Source organism: Myotis myotis, unplaced genomic scaffold, assembly GCF_014108235.1.
Source record: "Myotis myotis isolate mMyoMyo1 unplaced genomic scaffold, mMyoMyo1.p scaffold_m19_p_7, whole genome shotgun sequence".
NCBI classification, from domain to species: Eukaryota; Metazoa; Chordata; class Mammalia; order Chiroptera; family Vespertilionidae; genus Myotis; species Myotis myotis.
Window position 1 is genome coordinate 47,198,123 of NW_023416379.1, and position 12,908 is coordinate 47,211,030.

At 37.9% G+C, this 12,908-nt stretch overlaps 1 protein-coding gene across 1 annotated transcript in view; it reads left to right on the forward strand.

Moving 5' to 3' along the window:
• GPR63 (G protein-coupled receptor 63) overlaps positions 1-11,955 on the forward strand; it is a 38,371-nt gene extending 26,416 nt beyond the window's left edge. Inside the window, exon 2 of the mRNA XM_036318082.1 lies at positions 6,367-11,955. Within this exon, the coding sequence (XP_036173975.1) occupies positions 6,515-7,762 (1,248 nt within the window). The 5' untranslated portion in view covers positions 6,367-6,514 and the 3' untranslated portion in view covers positions 7,763-11,955. The remainder of the gene's footprint in view (positions 1-6,366) is intronic.
• The last annotated feature ends 953 nt before the right edge of the window (positions 11,956-12,908 follow it).

Here is a 12,908-nt window from a genome sequence, read left to right on the forward strand (position 1 = left end):
GGGAAGATTCCCATAGTGATGGAAGAGTAAGAATTCACAGAGTGAACAGGGAATGGGATTGGGTGAATAGTAGCAGGAGACAGTTTATCCACTTAACAAATGTTTACTGAACATCAACTGTGGCAGGCACAGTCATAGGTGTTGGGAATGCAGTTGTGAATAAATTGCTGCCTTATGCAAATTCTTGGTAGTTTGTACAGGATGGTGTAGACCGGTTAGAGAGGAATGGCCTGATAGGAACAACATTTAAGAATTAAAATGTACAGTTTTGGGGAATGGAATAAATCATAGCTGAGGGAGGAAGACGTGAACGTGACTGTTAGGTTTCTGGCTTGTATAACCAAATGGGTGGTAATCTAATCTCTGAGCATGAGAACACTGGTGTGGGGTAGCTTAGAGGGGGGACTCGCAGAGTTTGAGATATCCTAGTGGAGATGTTAAATGAGTGGTTGGTTGGGTGAGGCTGGAACTCAGAAGCGAGCTTTGGGCCATTAACACATGTTTATCAGGTATCTGCATGCAGGTAATTGAGAGAGTGGGCAGGAGGAGATTGCTTATGGCATGAGAAGAAAAAAAGCAAAGCTTTTAAACCTTAAAAAAATTTTATGTGTGTTTCTAAAATCAGACTAAATGATAATTGCTTTTAATTAGCATGTGTATTTCAGTCTGAGTGCCCATGTACTCCCTTAGGTATAAAAAACAAAACTTTTCACCCTTGCCCTGTGCAAATAGTTTATAGGTGATAACAGGAGCTATTCAAGTTTTAACATAGCAGTTGTAGGTCTAGGCAGGCTTATTTGTTTTAACATTCCGGGTTCATTGTCTAATAAGACTTGGTATTTCACTCTAAATGTTGCATTTACAGACAAGTATCATTGTGAGAAACATCCATGACAGGTAAGTAATATATCTGTGAACTATTCAAAAAGGTTGATGAAATTAAATTGGCCAGTATTTTCCCCAGTAGTAATTTCAAGGCAGGTAAAGATTCTCAGCAGAACAATGACCTAATTAATGTGAGCTTGAGAATAAAAATAGAAATAGGAGACAAAGGGAATATTAATAAAACCTGTCACCCATAGGGCTCATAATTTTTTTTTTTTTTGCTTTTTTGTATTTCCATAAAGATTCCAGGAGGTTAATCTTCTATTAGCCACTTAAAAAAATACATTTTCCTAGTTTTTAATTATAATTAACATTCCTTTCTATTAAATGCTGACCTTTCTTGCCACTTGAGTTTCAGTTCTAATTGTCACCAGAAGTCACTTTGAATATTCTCCTTGAAACAGAGCACTTGCTCTCATTTAGTTTCTCCATAGCATTTGTGGGGGAAAGTAAGTAACATGAATGCAATAAATCCTCATGCTTAATAATCTGATTTTTTAAAATGTCCATGTAAGAACTAAATGTCCCATCATTATAATTTTTTTTTTTTGTGGTGAACACTCTGGTTGGAATTAGAAAAATATCAGAAATGGAACAGTGGTATAAACAGAACACTGCTTATGGTTCATACTTAAAGTGTTCACACAGTATTTTCCTCTTTAGTTTTATTGCATATAGGGTTTAAGTTAGATATTCCTTGAAAATAAGTGAAATTTTAGTACAATAATCATATTCTCTTTATAAAAATAACTTTAAATAAATCCTCCCCTACCCCATCCACTGCACTTGAGTATTACATATTCTCTTTTGGTTAGTTTGTTCAAAGCTTTCTATTACTATACCTACAAGTAAACCAAAAAATAATAGAATTCAGTTCCCCAAAAGTAGACATTGCTATTGTGATAGAAATTTATTGATTGATTATTCTTTTTAATTTTGAAGCAGATTGCCCTCTGAAAGTGATTGCTTTTTGTTTTGTTTTTAATGAAATAAAATTGGAATGTGAGTTACTTCTGAAGTGAAATGCATGGCTCTTTACTTCTGGTCCACCCACCTCTTAAAGAGAACAGGAGTATACTTGTTTCCATCCTGGTGTGTCCTTTGTGTATTGTTCCATTTTCTAATTAGAATCTCTAGACATGTAATAACGGCCTATTATGGGCAAAGAATATGAATTTGTGTTTGATGCCTGTCTTATTTAATTGGCATTTCTCAATCCAAAACTTCTCTGAGGATGTGTCCAGTTCTTCTAAGCCTATTTCCCTGGAAGTATTGAGGATAAGGAGATCTCTGTTCTGGTCTGTCCAGTCAGTTACTACACCACCATCTGCTTTTTGCTTTAAAAAACCCCTATCTATTGCTCTAGGTCGATTTGGCTCAGCAGATAGAGCTTTGGCCTGTGGACTGAAGTGTCCCGGGTTTGATTCTGGATTGTGGACTTGATCCCCAGTAGGAGGCAGCTGATCAGTGCTTCTCTCTCATCATTGGTGTTTCTATCTCTCCCTCTTCCTTCCTCTCTGAAATAAATTTAAAAAATTAAAAATAAATAAAAATCCCTATCTATTTATGTGTCTTTCATTCACACCTCTTGTCCTTTTGGGTTGACATTTTTTTTAAATCCCTCTACTGTCATTTTGGTGTGATTTTCAGATGTGGGTCTATGGTCACTCTGCCCGTTTAACCAGAAATCCAGGAACCATTTGTTCATTGCTGTCTCCCTTGTGCTTGGCACACACTAGATTCTTCAATAAATATTTGATGAATCAGTAATTGAATCAAATGAATTAGAAGTTTTTATAGTAATGGGATTATATATATGTATATGTAACAACCTAAAAAGTGTCTTTTAAATGTGGTTTTGCTTTGGCTTCATTACAGTTTTTGTTTATCAACCTGGTAAAAGAAACTAAGTGTTTTAAAGTGTGTCCATCAACAAAATGAAAAGGCAATGTACTGAATGGGAGAAAATATTTGCAAATCATATATCTGATAAAAAGTTGATATCTAAAATATATAAAGAACTCACACAACTCAAAAGCACCCCCCCCCCAACAATCCAATTAAAAATGGGCAGAAGATCTGAATAGACATTTTTCCAAAGAAGGTTAATAGGTACATCAGGGAAATGCAAATCAAAATCATAATGAGATCTCACCTTACACTTGTTAGAATGACTATTAAAAAAAGGCAGCTATAAGTATTGTCAAAGATGTGGAGAAAACTGTGGTACATATACACAATGGAATACTATGCTGCGGTAAAAAAAAAAAAAGGAACTCTTGCCTTTTGCAACAGCATGGATGGAACTGGAGAGCATTATGCTAAGTGAAATAAGCCAGTCAGAGAAAGATAAATACCACATGATCTCACTCATTTGTGGATTATAGAGAACAACATAGACTGATGAAAAGGGACAGACCCAAAGACTGAGAAACAGCAATCAGGCTATCAATCCCCAGAAGGAAAGTAGGGGAGGGCGGGGGTAAGGGGAAGAGATCAACCGAAGGACTTGTATACATGTATATAAGCCAAAGCAATGGACATGGACAACAGGGGGATGGGAGCATGAGTTTGTGTGTGGGGGGGGAGGTTGGGGGTTAATGGGAGGGATGAGGACACATTTGTAATACCTTAACTAATAATGAAAAAAAAAAAAAAAGATGTGGAGAAAAGGGGACCCTTATGCAATGTTGGTGGGAATCTAAATTGGTATAGCCACTATGGGAAATAGTATGGAGGTGCTTCCAAAAATTAAAAAGATTAACTACGATATGACTCACCAATTCTACTTCTGGATATTTATCCAAAGAAAATGGTATAACATAAAAAGATATCTGCTCTTATGTTCTTTACAGCATTATTCACAATAGCCAAGATATGGAAACAACCTAAGTGTTCATTGATGCATGAATGAATAAAGAAAATGTATATACGTACATACATGTGTATGTATAAATGTATATGTATATATGAATACACACAATAGAATATTATTCAGCCATACAAAAGAATGAAATCTTGCTATTTGCAACAACATGGCTGGATCATGAGGGCATTATGTTAAGTGAAATAAGTGAGACAGAGAAAGACAAGTATAGTATAATCTCACTTATATGTGAACTCTAAAAATGAAACAAACACACAAGCTCATAGATACAGAGAATAGATTGGTGGTTTCCAAATGTGGGGGGGGGGGTGGGGAGGGAGTGGCTGAAATGGGTCTAGGACAGCCGTGGGCAAAGTACGGCCCGCGGGCCGGATCCTGCCCGTTTGAAATAAATAAAACTATTGAAAAAAAAGACCGTACCCTTTTATGTAATGATGTTTACTTTGAATTTATATTAGTTCACACAAACACTCCATCCATGCTTTTGTTCCGGCCCTCCGGTCCAGTTTAAGAACCCATTGTGGCCCTCAAGTCAAAAAGTTTGCCCACCCCTGGTCTAGGAGGTCAAAGGTACAGACTTCCAGTTATAAAATATATGTCATGTGATGTAATATACAGCATGGTGAATATAGTTAATATTGCATCGCATACTTGAGAGAATAGACCTTAAAAGTTCCCATCACAATGAAAACAATTTTAATTTTGTGTGATGACAGATGTTAACTAGTCTTATTGTAGTGATCATTCTACAATGTATACAAATATCAAATCATTATGTTGTATACCTGAAATGATATTAATGTTGTATGTCAATTATATTTTAATAAAAAAATTAAAAATGAAGTGTGTACTATTTCAGGATGGATAGATGTTTGTTTACTTGGTCAAGCACCGTTATAGATGTTGTTTTAGGCTGGTGATACACATTTGTCTGTTTATATTTTCCTACAGATAGACTTGTATAGAGGCTGATTTATGTAGCAAGCACAGTCTTTATGGTTATATAGTTAGTTCTAAAGAAAATATGGTGATTATGGTGTACAGATTTCTAACTACCATTGGCCCATTGTGGTTAATAAAATTTGACAGTCACTGGCTTAGTGTGGCATCTCAGTCAGGTATATTTTGCATTTCAAAGTGAAAATGTGAAAATGGATAATATCTTGTAGGAACAAAGAAATTAAGCTGTGAAAGTGAGAGTAACTAGCAAAATTAATATTTTGAACAAGCAGATAAATACTCTCCTTTCTCAGCCTTGACAACAGAGGGGATTGTAGAAAGAAACAAGTATGATAGAGAGCTAATGATTTGGCTACAATGCTGGATCTTGGGCCTGTCAAATGGGGTGCCTCCACCCTCCCTACCCCAAGAAATGAATAAGTGAACATTTGGCATTTACCCCTAAAATCAATAACTAATTCTAAGTCAAAATAACAAGCAAGTTATAGTGTTATTTTAAGCTTCTGTGCATTTATTTTCCCCCCAGTCTTTGGTATTTATTAAAGTAATCTAGCCAGAAATCCAAAGAGACTTCTTCCTAATTAAAGAAGTTATCTCTGCATTATTCACAATAGCCAAGATATGGAACAATCCACATCACAAAAATGGGTTAGTAAGATGGTAGACTAATAATGCCCCCTATTGAAAAATTCAGGGTTACAGAAGTTGGGGGTAAGGATAAGGGAACGGTGATAGGAAACTTTTTGGAGTAAGATAACCAAATATATGTAAGTTTACTGGAATAGATTCTCTACTGCTGAATATCCTTATGGGCATCTCCTTTAGAAATTCCATCTTCATTATTTGGTTGACATCTTCTATCAAGTTTTAGGGAAAAGAAATTTTTCAATTTCTTTGATCTTTTCAAATAGAAGTCTTTGTATCATAAAATAAAGGATGGAAGTTAGTGGTGATGGGAAAGAAGAGAGAATATGAGAATAAAGAAAGCTTTGAAAAAAGAAAAGTCTTGAAAATATGATCAAGACTTTTTACATATACTTTTTCTTGTCATTTTGAATAACTTTTCCAAGGTGGTGATGGTGAGATTTCTGGGAAAAAGCATAAAGAAATAGAAAGCCAGGAAACTGTTTCAGACCCTTCATAGGAAATAGCCTAGTAGGTGTTACAATAAAAGTGTTAAGTAGAAAACTGAGTTCAGGTTTTTCTTGCCATCTAGTTTTGTGCTAACGTAAACATAGAATATCAATCTGTACCAAAAAGCTATTAAGAAAAACATTAGTACTCTCAGGAGAACCAGATAATAAAACCTGTATTAATAGTGACTGTGGAAAGACCAAGTTGCTACTGGAAATTTAAAAGAAAGTAAGGTTCTAACTTTTGACTTTGAAGTGGTAATACATTTTAATTCTTTTCACTTTTAGTTCATACATGAGTGTCATGAAATTTCCGTCATGGTTAACTAAAAATAAAACAATAGAACAACAGTATCCTAGTGCTACTTGTGCTAGAGATGTAAATATTTTTGAAGGGTTAAAAAAAGGCAAACTGATCCTCCATGATGAAAGGTAAGAAGTCAAGTGTTATTTATGAAGTTCGTTTCTCATTTACTTTTCGTATTTTGGGCTTATTTTCAGGCAAAAGGACTTCTGTGGAAGATGGAACTCTGTCTGTTTTCCAGAATGTGTTTCCAAGCCTGTCAGGGAAACGTGAGACTGCTGCTGGGTGTTGAGATGCTGGAAGAACACCCGCCTAGCTGCTAGCGCCTTCCCTCCTACTGAAGCCATGGTCTTCTCTGCAGGGCTGACTGCGTCCCACACGGGGGCAACCAACACGACGTTCGTAGTCTATGAAAACATGTATGTGAATATTACGGCCCCACCACCAGTCCAGCATCCTCTGCTTAGATACAATTTTGACACCCTGGCTCCCACGGGGATGAGTTCCTTGACCGTGAATGGCACAGCTGTACCCCCAACACCAGCAGCTTATCAGAGCCTCAACCTGCCCCTGCAGATCATCCTTTCTGCTATCATGATATTTATTCTGTTTGTGTCTTTTCTCGGGAACTTGGTGGTTTGCCTCATGGTTTACCAAAAAGCCGCCATGCGATCTGCCATTAACATCCTCCTGGCCAGCCTGGCGTTCGCAGACATGTTGCTTGCAGTGCTGAACATGCCCTTTGCCTTGGTAACTATTCTCACTACCAGATGGATTTTTGGGAAATTCTTCTGTAGGGTATCTGCCATGTTTTTCTGGTTGTTTGTGATGGAGGGGGTAGCCATCCTGCTCATCATTAGCATTGATAGGTTCCTTATTATAGTCCAGAGGCAGGACAAGCTAAACCCCTACAGGGCTAAGGTTCTGATCGCAGTTTCTTGGACAGCTTCCTTTTGCATAGCTTTCCCTTTGGCTGTCGGCAACCCTGACCTGCAGGTACCTTCCCGAGCCCCCCAGTGCGTGTTTGGGTACACAACCAACCCAGGTTACCAGGCTTATGTGATTTTGATTTCTCTTCTTTCTTTCTTCATACCCTTCCTGGTGATACTGTATTCGTTTATGGGCATACTCAACACTCTCCGGCACAATGCCTTGAGGATCCATAGCTACCCTGAGGGTATATGCCTCAGCCAGGCCAGCAAACTGGGTCTCATGAGTCTGCAGAGACCCTTCCAGATGAGCATCGACATGGGCTTTAAAACACGTGCCTTCACCACCATCTTGATCCTCTTTGCTGTCTTCATCGTCTGCTGGGCCCCGTTCACCACTTACAGCCTGGTGGCCACGTTCAGCAAGCGCTTCTACTATCAGCACAACTTCTTTGAGATTAGCACCTGGCTCCTTTGGCTCTGCTACCTCAAGTCTGCATTGAACCCACTGATTTACTACTGGAGGATTAAGAAGTTCCACGAGGCCTGCCTGGACATGATGCCCAAGTCCTTCAAGTTTTTGCCGCAGCTCCCTCGTCACACAAGGCGACGGATACGCCCCAGTGCTGTCTACGTGTGCGGGGAACACCGGACGGTGTTGTGACTATGGGAACTGCCTGAAATTTGGGGTGATGGTTGTTCTTTACTGGACTCTGAGTTTTCTTTCACATGGCTTTTCCACTTACAGTTTCCTGGTTTTTATAGGCGTATGTGTGTGTGTGTGTGTGTGTGTGTGTGTGTGTGTGTGTGTGGTGTGTGCAGTATAAAGAAAGAATGGTGACTAGTGATAATTCTGCTACCAAGGATACACAAGAGGGCAGTGATCACAGGTGTTACCTCCAGGATTCGACAGGAATCCTCTATTTAGGGTGGGAAGATGGTTTTTGTATCTTGGGTTGATTTTGTTTTGGAAGCAGGAATCAGGATTGTGCTTTATTGAGCCTGCAGTCACACTGAATTGTCGGTGTTTGGTACGCTGCTCAGGTGTGCTTAGTTGAGTTTATTCTTTTTCTTCTGGAAAACACTGCTGCTTTTTGCCATTGTATTGGAGCCAAAAACCACATACATCTCAGTAGATAAATATTTACTTTTATTTTAAGAAATAACCCAAGGAGGTTAGTGACATTTCAAAGGTCATTAATATTTACTTTGGTGCACTTTAGGAAATAATGTACAAACTAATTCAGTCATGTTTTTCAGAATTGTTTTTATACATGACATGTTATGCTTTAGGAGACATTGCATTATCATTTCTAGAAAGATAGTTTTTAAAAATGTTTTATCTGCATGTACAGTTTTAAAGGAGAGAACATAGAAATGTAGATATTTTTCTAAGCACAATAGCAATTCTTTAGAGCAATAGGGCAAAGTCAAGAGGACAGAACATCCTTGCAACTTTAAATGGGATGCAGTGAGGGGTGGCTGGTGTGGGCCGTGGTGTCTCCTTTCACTCAAGGATTCTCACTGAGTCCAGCAGGGAGAAGGACCTACCACTATTTTGTACCTACCATGTGCCAGGCACTGTGTATCCTTTTATCCTCACAGCATCCTGTGGGGTAGGTATTATTTCTTCCTTTTTTACAGATGAAGAAAGAAAGTCTCAGAGACTAGAATCCTGCTCAAGGTTAGTCCCAGAACATCTGTGGGAGTCCCAAGGCTGTGCTATTTCTCTGTGCCACACAGGCATAAATTCAGGTTCAGATGTTTCATAGTCAAGAGGGACTTTGCATATCCTTCTATTTTTTAAGACTATAAAACCTTTTTAAAAATAACTTCATCTTTTAAATTACCAAAAGAAATGTGAAACTAAAGCAGAAAGTCTGGGAAGTATAAACATGAAATGAAATCACACGACTACCCTTTCACAGTGGAACTTTAAAATCGTAGATAAGTAAGATGATCAGGAAATAAGATGACACTTTGGTTTACAAAACAAAGGACTGACAGTTACGGAGAAGTTCAGTACAGCTGTGTGTAGGTCTTGCTTTGTGGGTTTGGAGGCTTCCAGTGGTTCAGCTGTCTCTAAATGTCCTAGGGATGGTAGGACAGCACTGTTATCCGGGCCTGCCCCCGGCAGAACTGGGGTTGGTGAATATGCTCCGAAGTGAGTCTCCTACATAGAAGCAAAGATAAGCCCTGGTCCAAGTGTAGAGCAAGTTGTAATAGGGCTGGTCTGGGGTTTCAAATTATTTTTCTCTTGCTGATGATCTGACCCCCTTGGTGCATCCAGACCCTTTGGTCCCCTTCTTCCTGGAACCACTGATACACTTGATGAAATAGCTGACAGGGTTGGGGCTGCAGACGAAGGCTATAGGGCCTGAAAGTGCAGCCCCGTTGCTACACCATGGGCTTTATAAATAGGTAAGTAAATCATGAACATATTTGATTTATAGCATCTTTTTGGAATTTTAGTGTTTTGTGAACCTCTGCTTTTTTCAGTTGAACAACTAGAGAGTTGGATTAGATGAATCTAAGGTCTGGCCCAACTATAATGTGCTTCCCTCCATATGAGAGCGGAGATGTTTGAAGAGCCCAGTTGATGTTGGCTTCACTCTTTGGTCTCCAGTATTACTTCTTTACATTTTATTTCATTAGCTGTTTCTTAACATTGACCATCTGAAGAGCACGTGGCACAGTATCAGGAGCCAGGACTTCCGAAGTTTGATGACATCACAAAAGATCTGGGAAACCCTGCTCATGCAATTGTAACAGTGTTGGAACTCATTTTCCAGTTGAACTTTTTTCAGACTCGAGCATATTATTTAACATGTTGGTTTGGGATCATCTGATGATGACAGTCACCTACCTCTTTGGTTTCTACTTCTGTTATTCACAGGTAAAACTGTTGCGTCCATAGGGATCTTATAGAATATAAACACTATAGTAGATACTAGTAGTGTATCATGCCTCCCATTTTCAACTGGATTTCAAGCAGATATTAATAAGTATATTTGAAATTAGACTTCCTCTAAGGAAAGTAGGCATGCTCTGTATTCATCTTACAATATATATTGGCAGTAGGTCATGAGACTCCTTTTTGTTTGCAGTGAGACTGGGTTTTGGCTTTCTTTGTCCTTTTTATGAGCAATCCTTAGGTACTTTTGTGCTGCTTGGTAGGCAGTGCATCATCTGGTGAGAGCTCTGGATTGCCTGCTGAGATGCTCAGTGTCTGTGGAAGAAGAAAGAAGAAAGAAGAAAGGGGCCTTTGTGAGAATTGAGCAACACCGATCAGCAGTTCTCTTTACACTGGATAATCTTGATCAGATGACAGTTTACAAATCATTTTGAACGTTTTTATTGTGTATACAATTTGAAAGCTTTAAAAAAAAAAGTACTGTGGAGTACCTTTGAAAAATTTAGGTGCAGACTCCTATGTTGCCTATTCCCCTGTATTTTCTTGAGGGGAAAATAAATACCACTACTAATTATCACCACTGACTAACATAATCAGAAATGTTTTTTGTTTTCATTTTCCTTCTGGCTAATAACTAAGAAGCATGAAAGACATAGTGAAATATGTGTGGTCAGAAGTAACCCCCTGTAGTTTGGAGTAGTGATACTCAAGCTTTAATATGAATATGTGTCTGAGTATTCCCAGGGGGGCATTCACAGATGCCCAGGGCCCCAGAGTGTCTGCATTGGGCCCAGGGATCCACGCTTTTATTTTGCTGAGTACCTTGCCTGATTCTGATGCAGGTGGTCCAAGGGGCATACTTCAGTAATCATTTCTGTCGAGAATATACCCATTTCAATATTGTCTGTGTTATTCAAAAATGCTTGTTTTGTGTTGGAAGCCATTATCTTCTAGTGCATGGGTAATCCGCATCCAGAGGAAAATCTACTCATCGTTGTGCCTAATTTGCTGCCATGTGTGTTAGTGCTGGATCTCAGCAGTAGTAGAGTTACCTTCGTTCAGCTGGCACAACTCTGATAAACCATCTTATTTCACAGGAGAGCAGAGAGAGTGACTTAATATTTGAAAGTCATGACTTTCTGGAGCCTAATTCCTCTAATATCTTCTCCCAGAGAGGTGTCTATTGTATGGAACCTCCTGAAGAGGAAGAGGGGAATGTAAAGTCATCTAATCCCCACTGCTCTTCTTATGCCAGTCTCATTTAACGGAAGCATGAAGAAGAGAAAATAACCTTTTCAAATCCATGTATTTTGGTTGCTAACAAATATATTTACTTTTTTCTTGAGTGTTGCTTTTGTTTACATGAAACTATTTATGTATATATCGCAGGAACATTTTCACTTGCTTGACATATTATTCTGCCATGATTTTTAGTTTAAAGGATTGCTTAATTCAAATTTGTTTTCTCCAATGACAGCCCTTCTAAACTGCCTTCATTGAAAACTCAGTTTTTATAATAATATCAAAACACATGTTTGTTATTACAGGTAAATGGTAATACATTTCTTATACATATATATATTGGTACTAGGACTTTGTAATTAAAAATAATTTATTTTAAAATAGTACCTGACCTGTATAGGGAAAAAACGCTTTGAATTTTGGACTGTTAATATTCAGAAATCAACAAGTATGGTTATTTGTGCATATTCTTATTACAACCAGGAAAAGTGCTCCCAATAAGAAAGTTAATAAATGTTTAACATTTCTAAAAGTGGAGTTTTTTAAGGACCAGTTCATTCTATCTTAGAAGACTTGTCATGAATAATACTTTCTGTTAAATTAAAATCTGAGTTTAGTTTCAAATCTTGTTTTCTTTGGGTTCTTATTTTCAGATTTGACCTCAAAACTGGTATATGCATAACTGTACTCTAATTTTAGAAGTTCTTGGGATAGTTAAGGATGACATGAAACTTGGCAAGAGAGCATTAGTATTAAGAAACAGTTTTAAGAAATTCTGTCTGGAAGAGTTGTGAAAATTTTACTGCTGAGTCATGTAAAATTAGATTGTCACTTGGCAAATCAATGACAACATTTGCTCCTATTTTGACAAAATGATTTCAACTACGCTTCCATTTCTAAAATTTAAGGTATATCTAAAATCCACTTTTAAATCCATAGGAAATGACATGTGTATATAAGAGTTTTAATTTTTCCCAGTTAGACATGGGGTTTTATTTTATTTTTTTTTACTCTTATGCAATAGCTAAGTATATTTAAATTACAAAAGAAGGTTGATTTACAAAAGAAGGTTGTCATTGAATCTACATTTTACATTTTCTTTTGAAATGGAAAGGTGAGGAAGATATAGCAAAATAGAGGAACATGTTAAACTCAAAGCATTTTCACATCTACCATGAAAATAATGAACCCCACTCAACTCATTCATAATACAAAGAACCTTTAGGAGCAATTTATACCTGACCTGTATGGGGTCAGGTATAAATTCAATGCCAAAAGATTCAATGCCCAAAGAAAAATATTTCTTAGCTATATCAGTCAGCATTTAACCAGAGAAGCAGAACTAGTAGAAGATATTTATTACAAGAATTGGCTTATGTAATTGTGGGGTTGGCTAGGCAAATCTGAAATCTGAAGGGCAGGCCACCAGGAAGGGAGGCTGGGAATTGCAGGTGGGATTTCTTCTTCCTCAAGCCTCAGTTCTGCTTTGAAGGCCTTTCACCTGACTGAGTCAGCCCCACCAGGTTATCTAGGATGATCTTTCTTAATGTGGACTGATGATGGACTCTAATCATATCTACGAAATACCTTCACAGCAACACCTAGGTTAGTGTTTGATGGAATAACTGGGGTATGTAGCCTACACAGATTGACA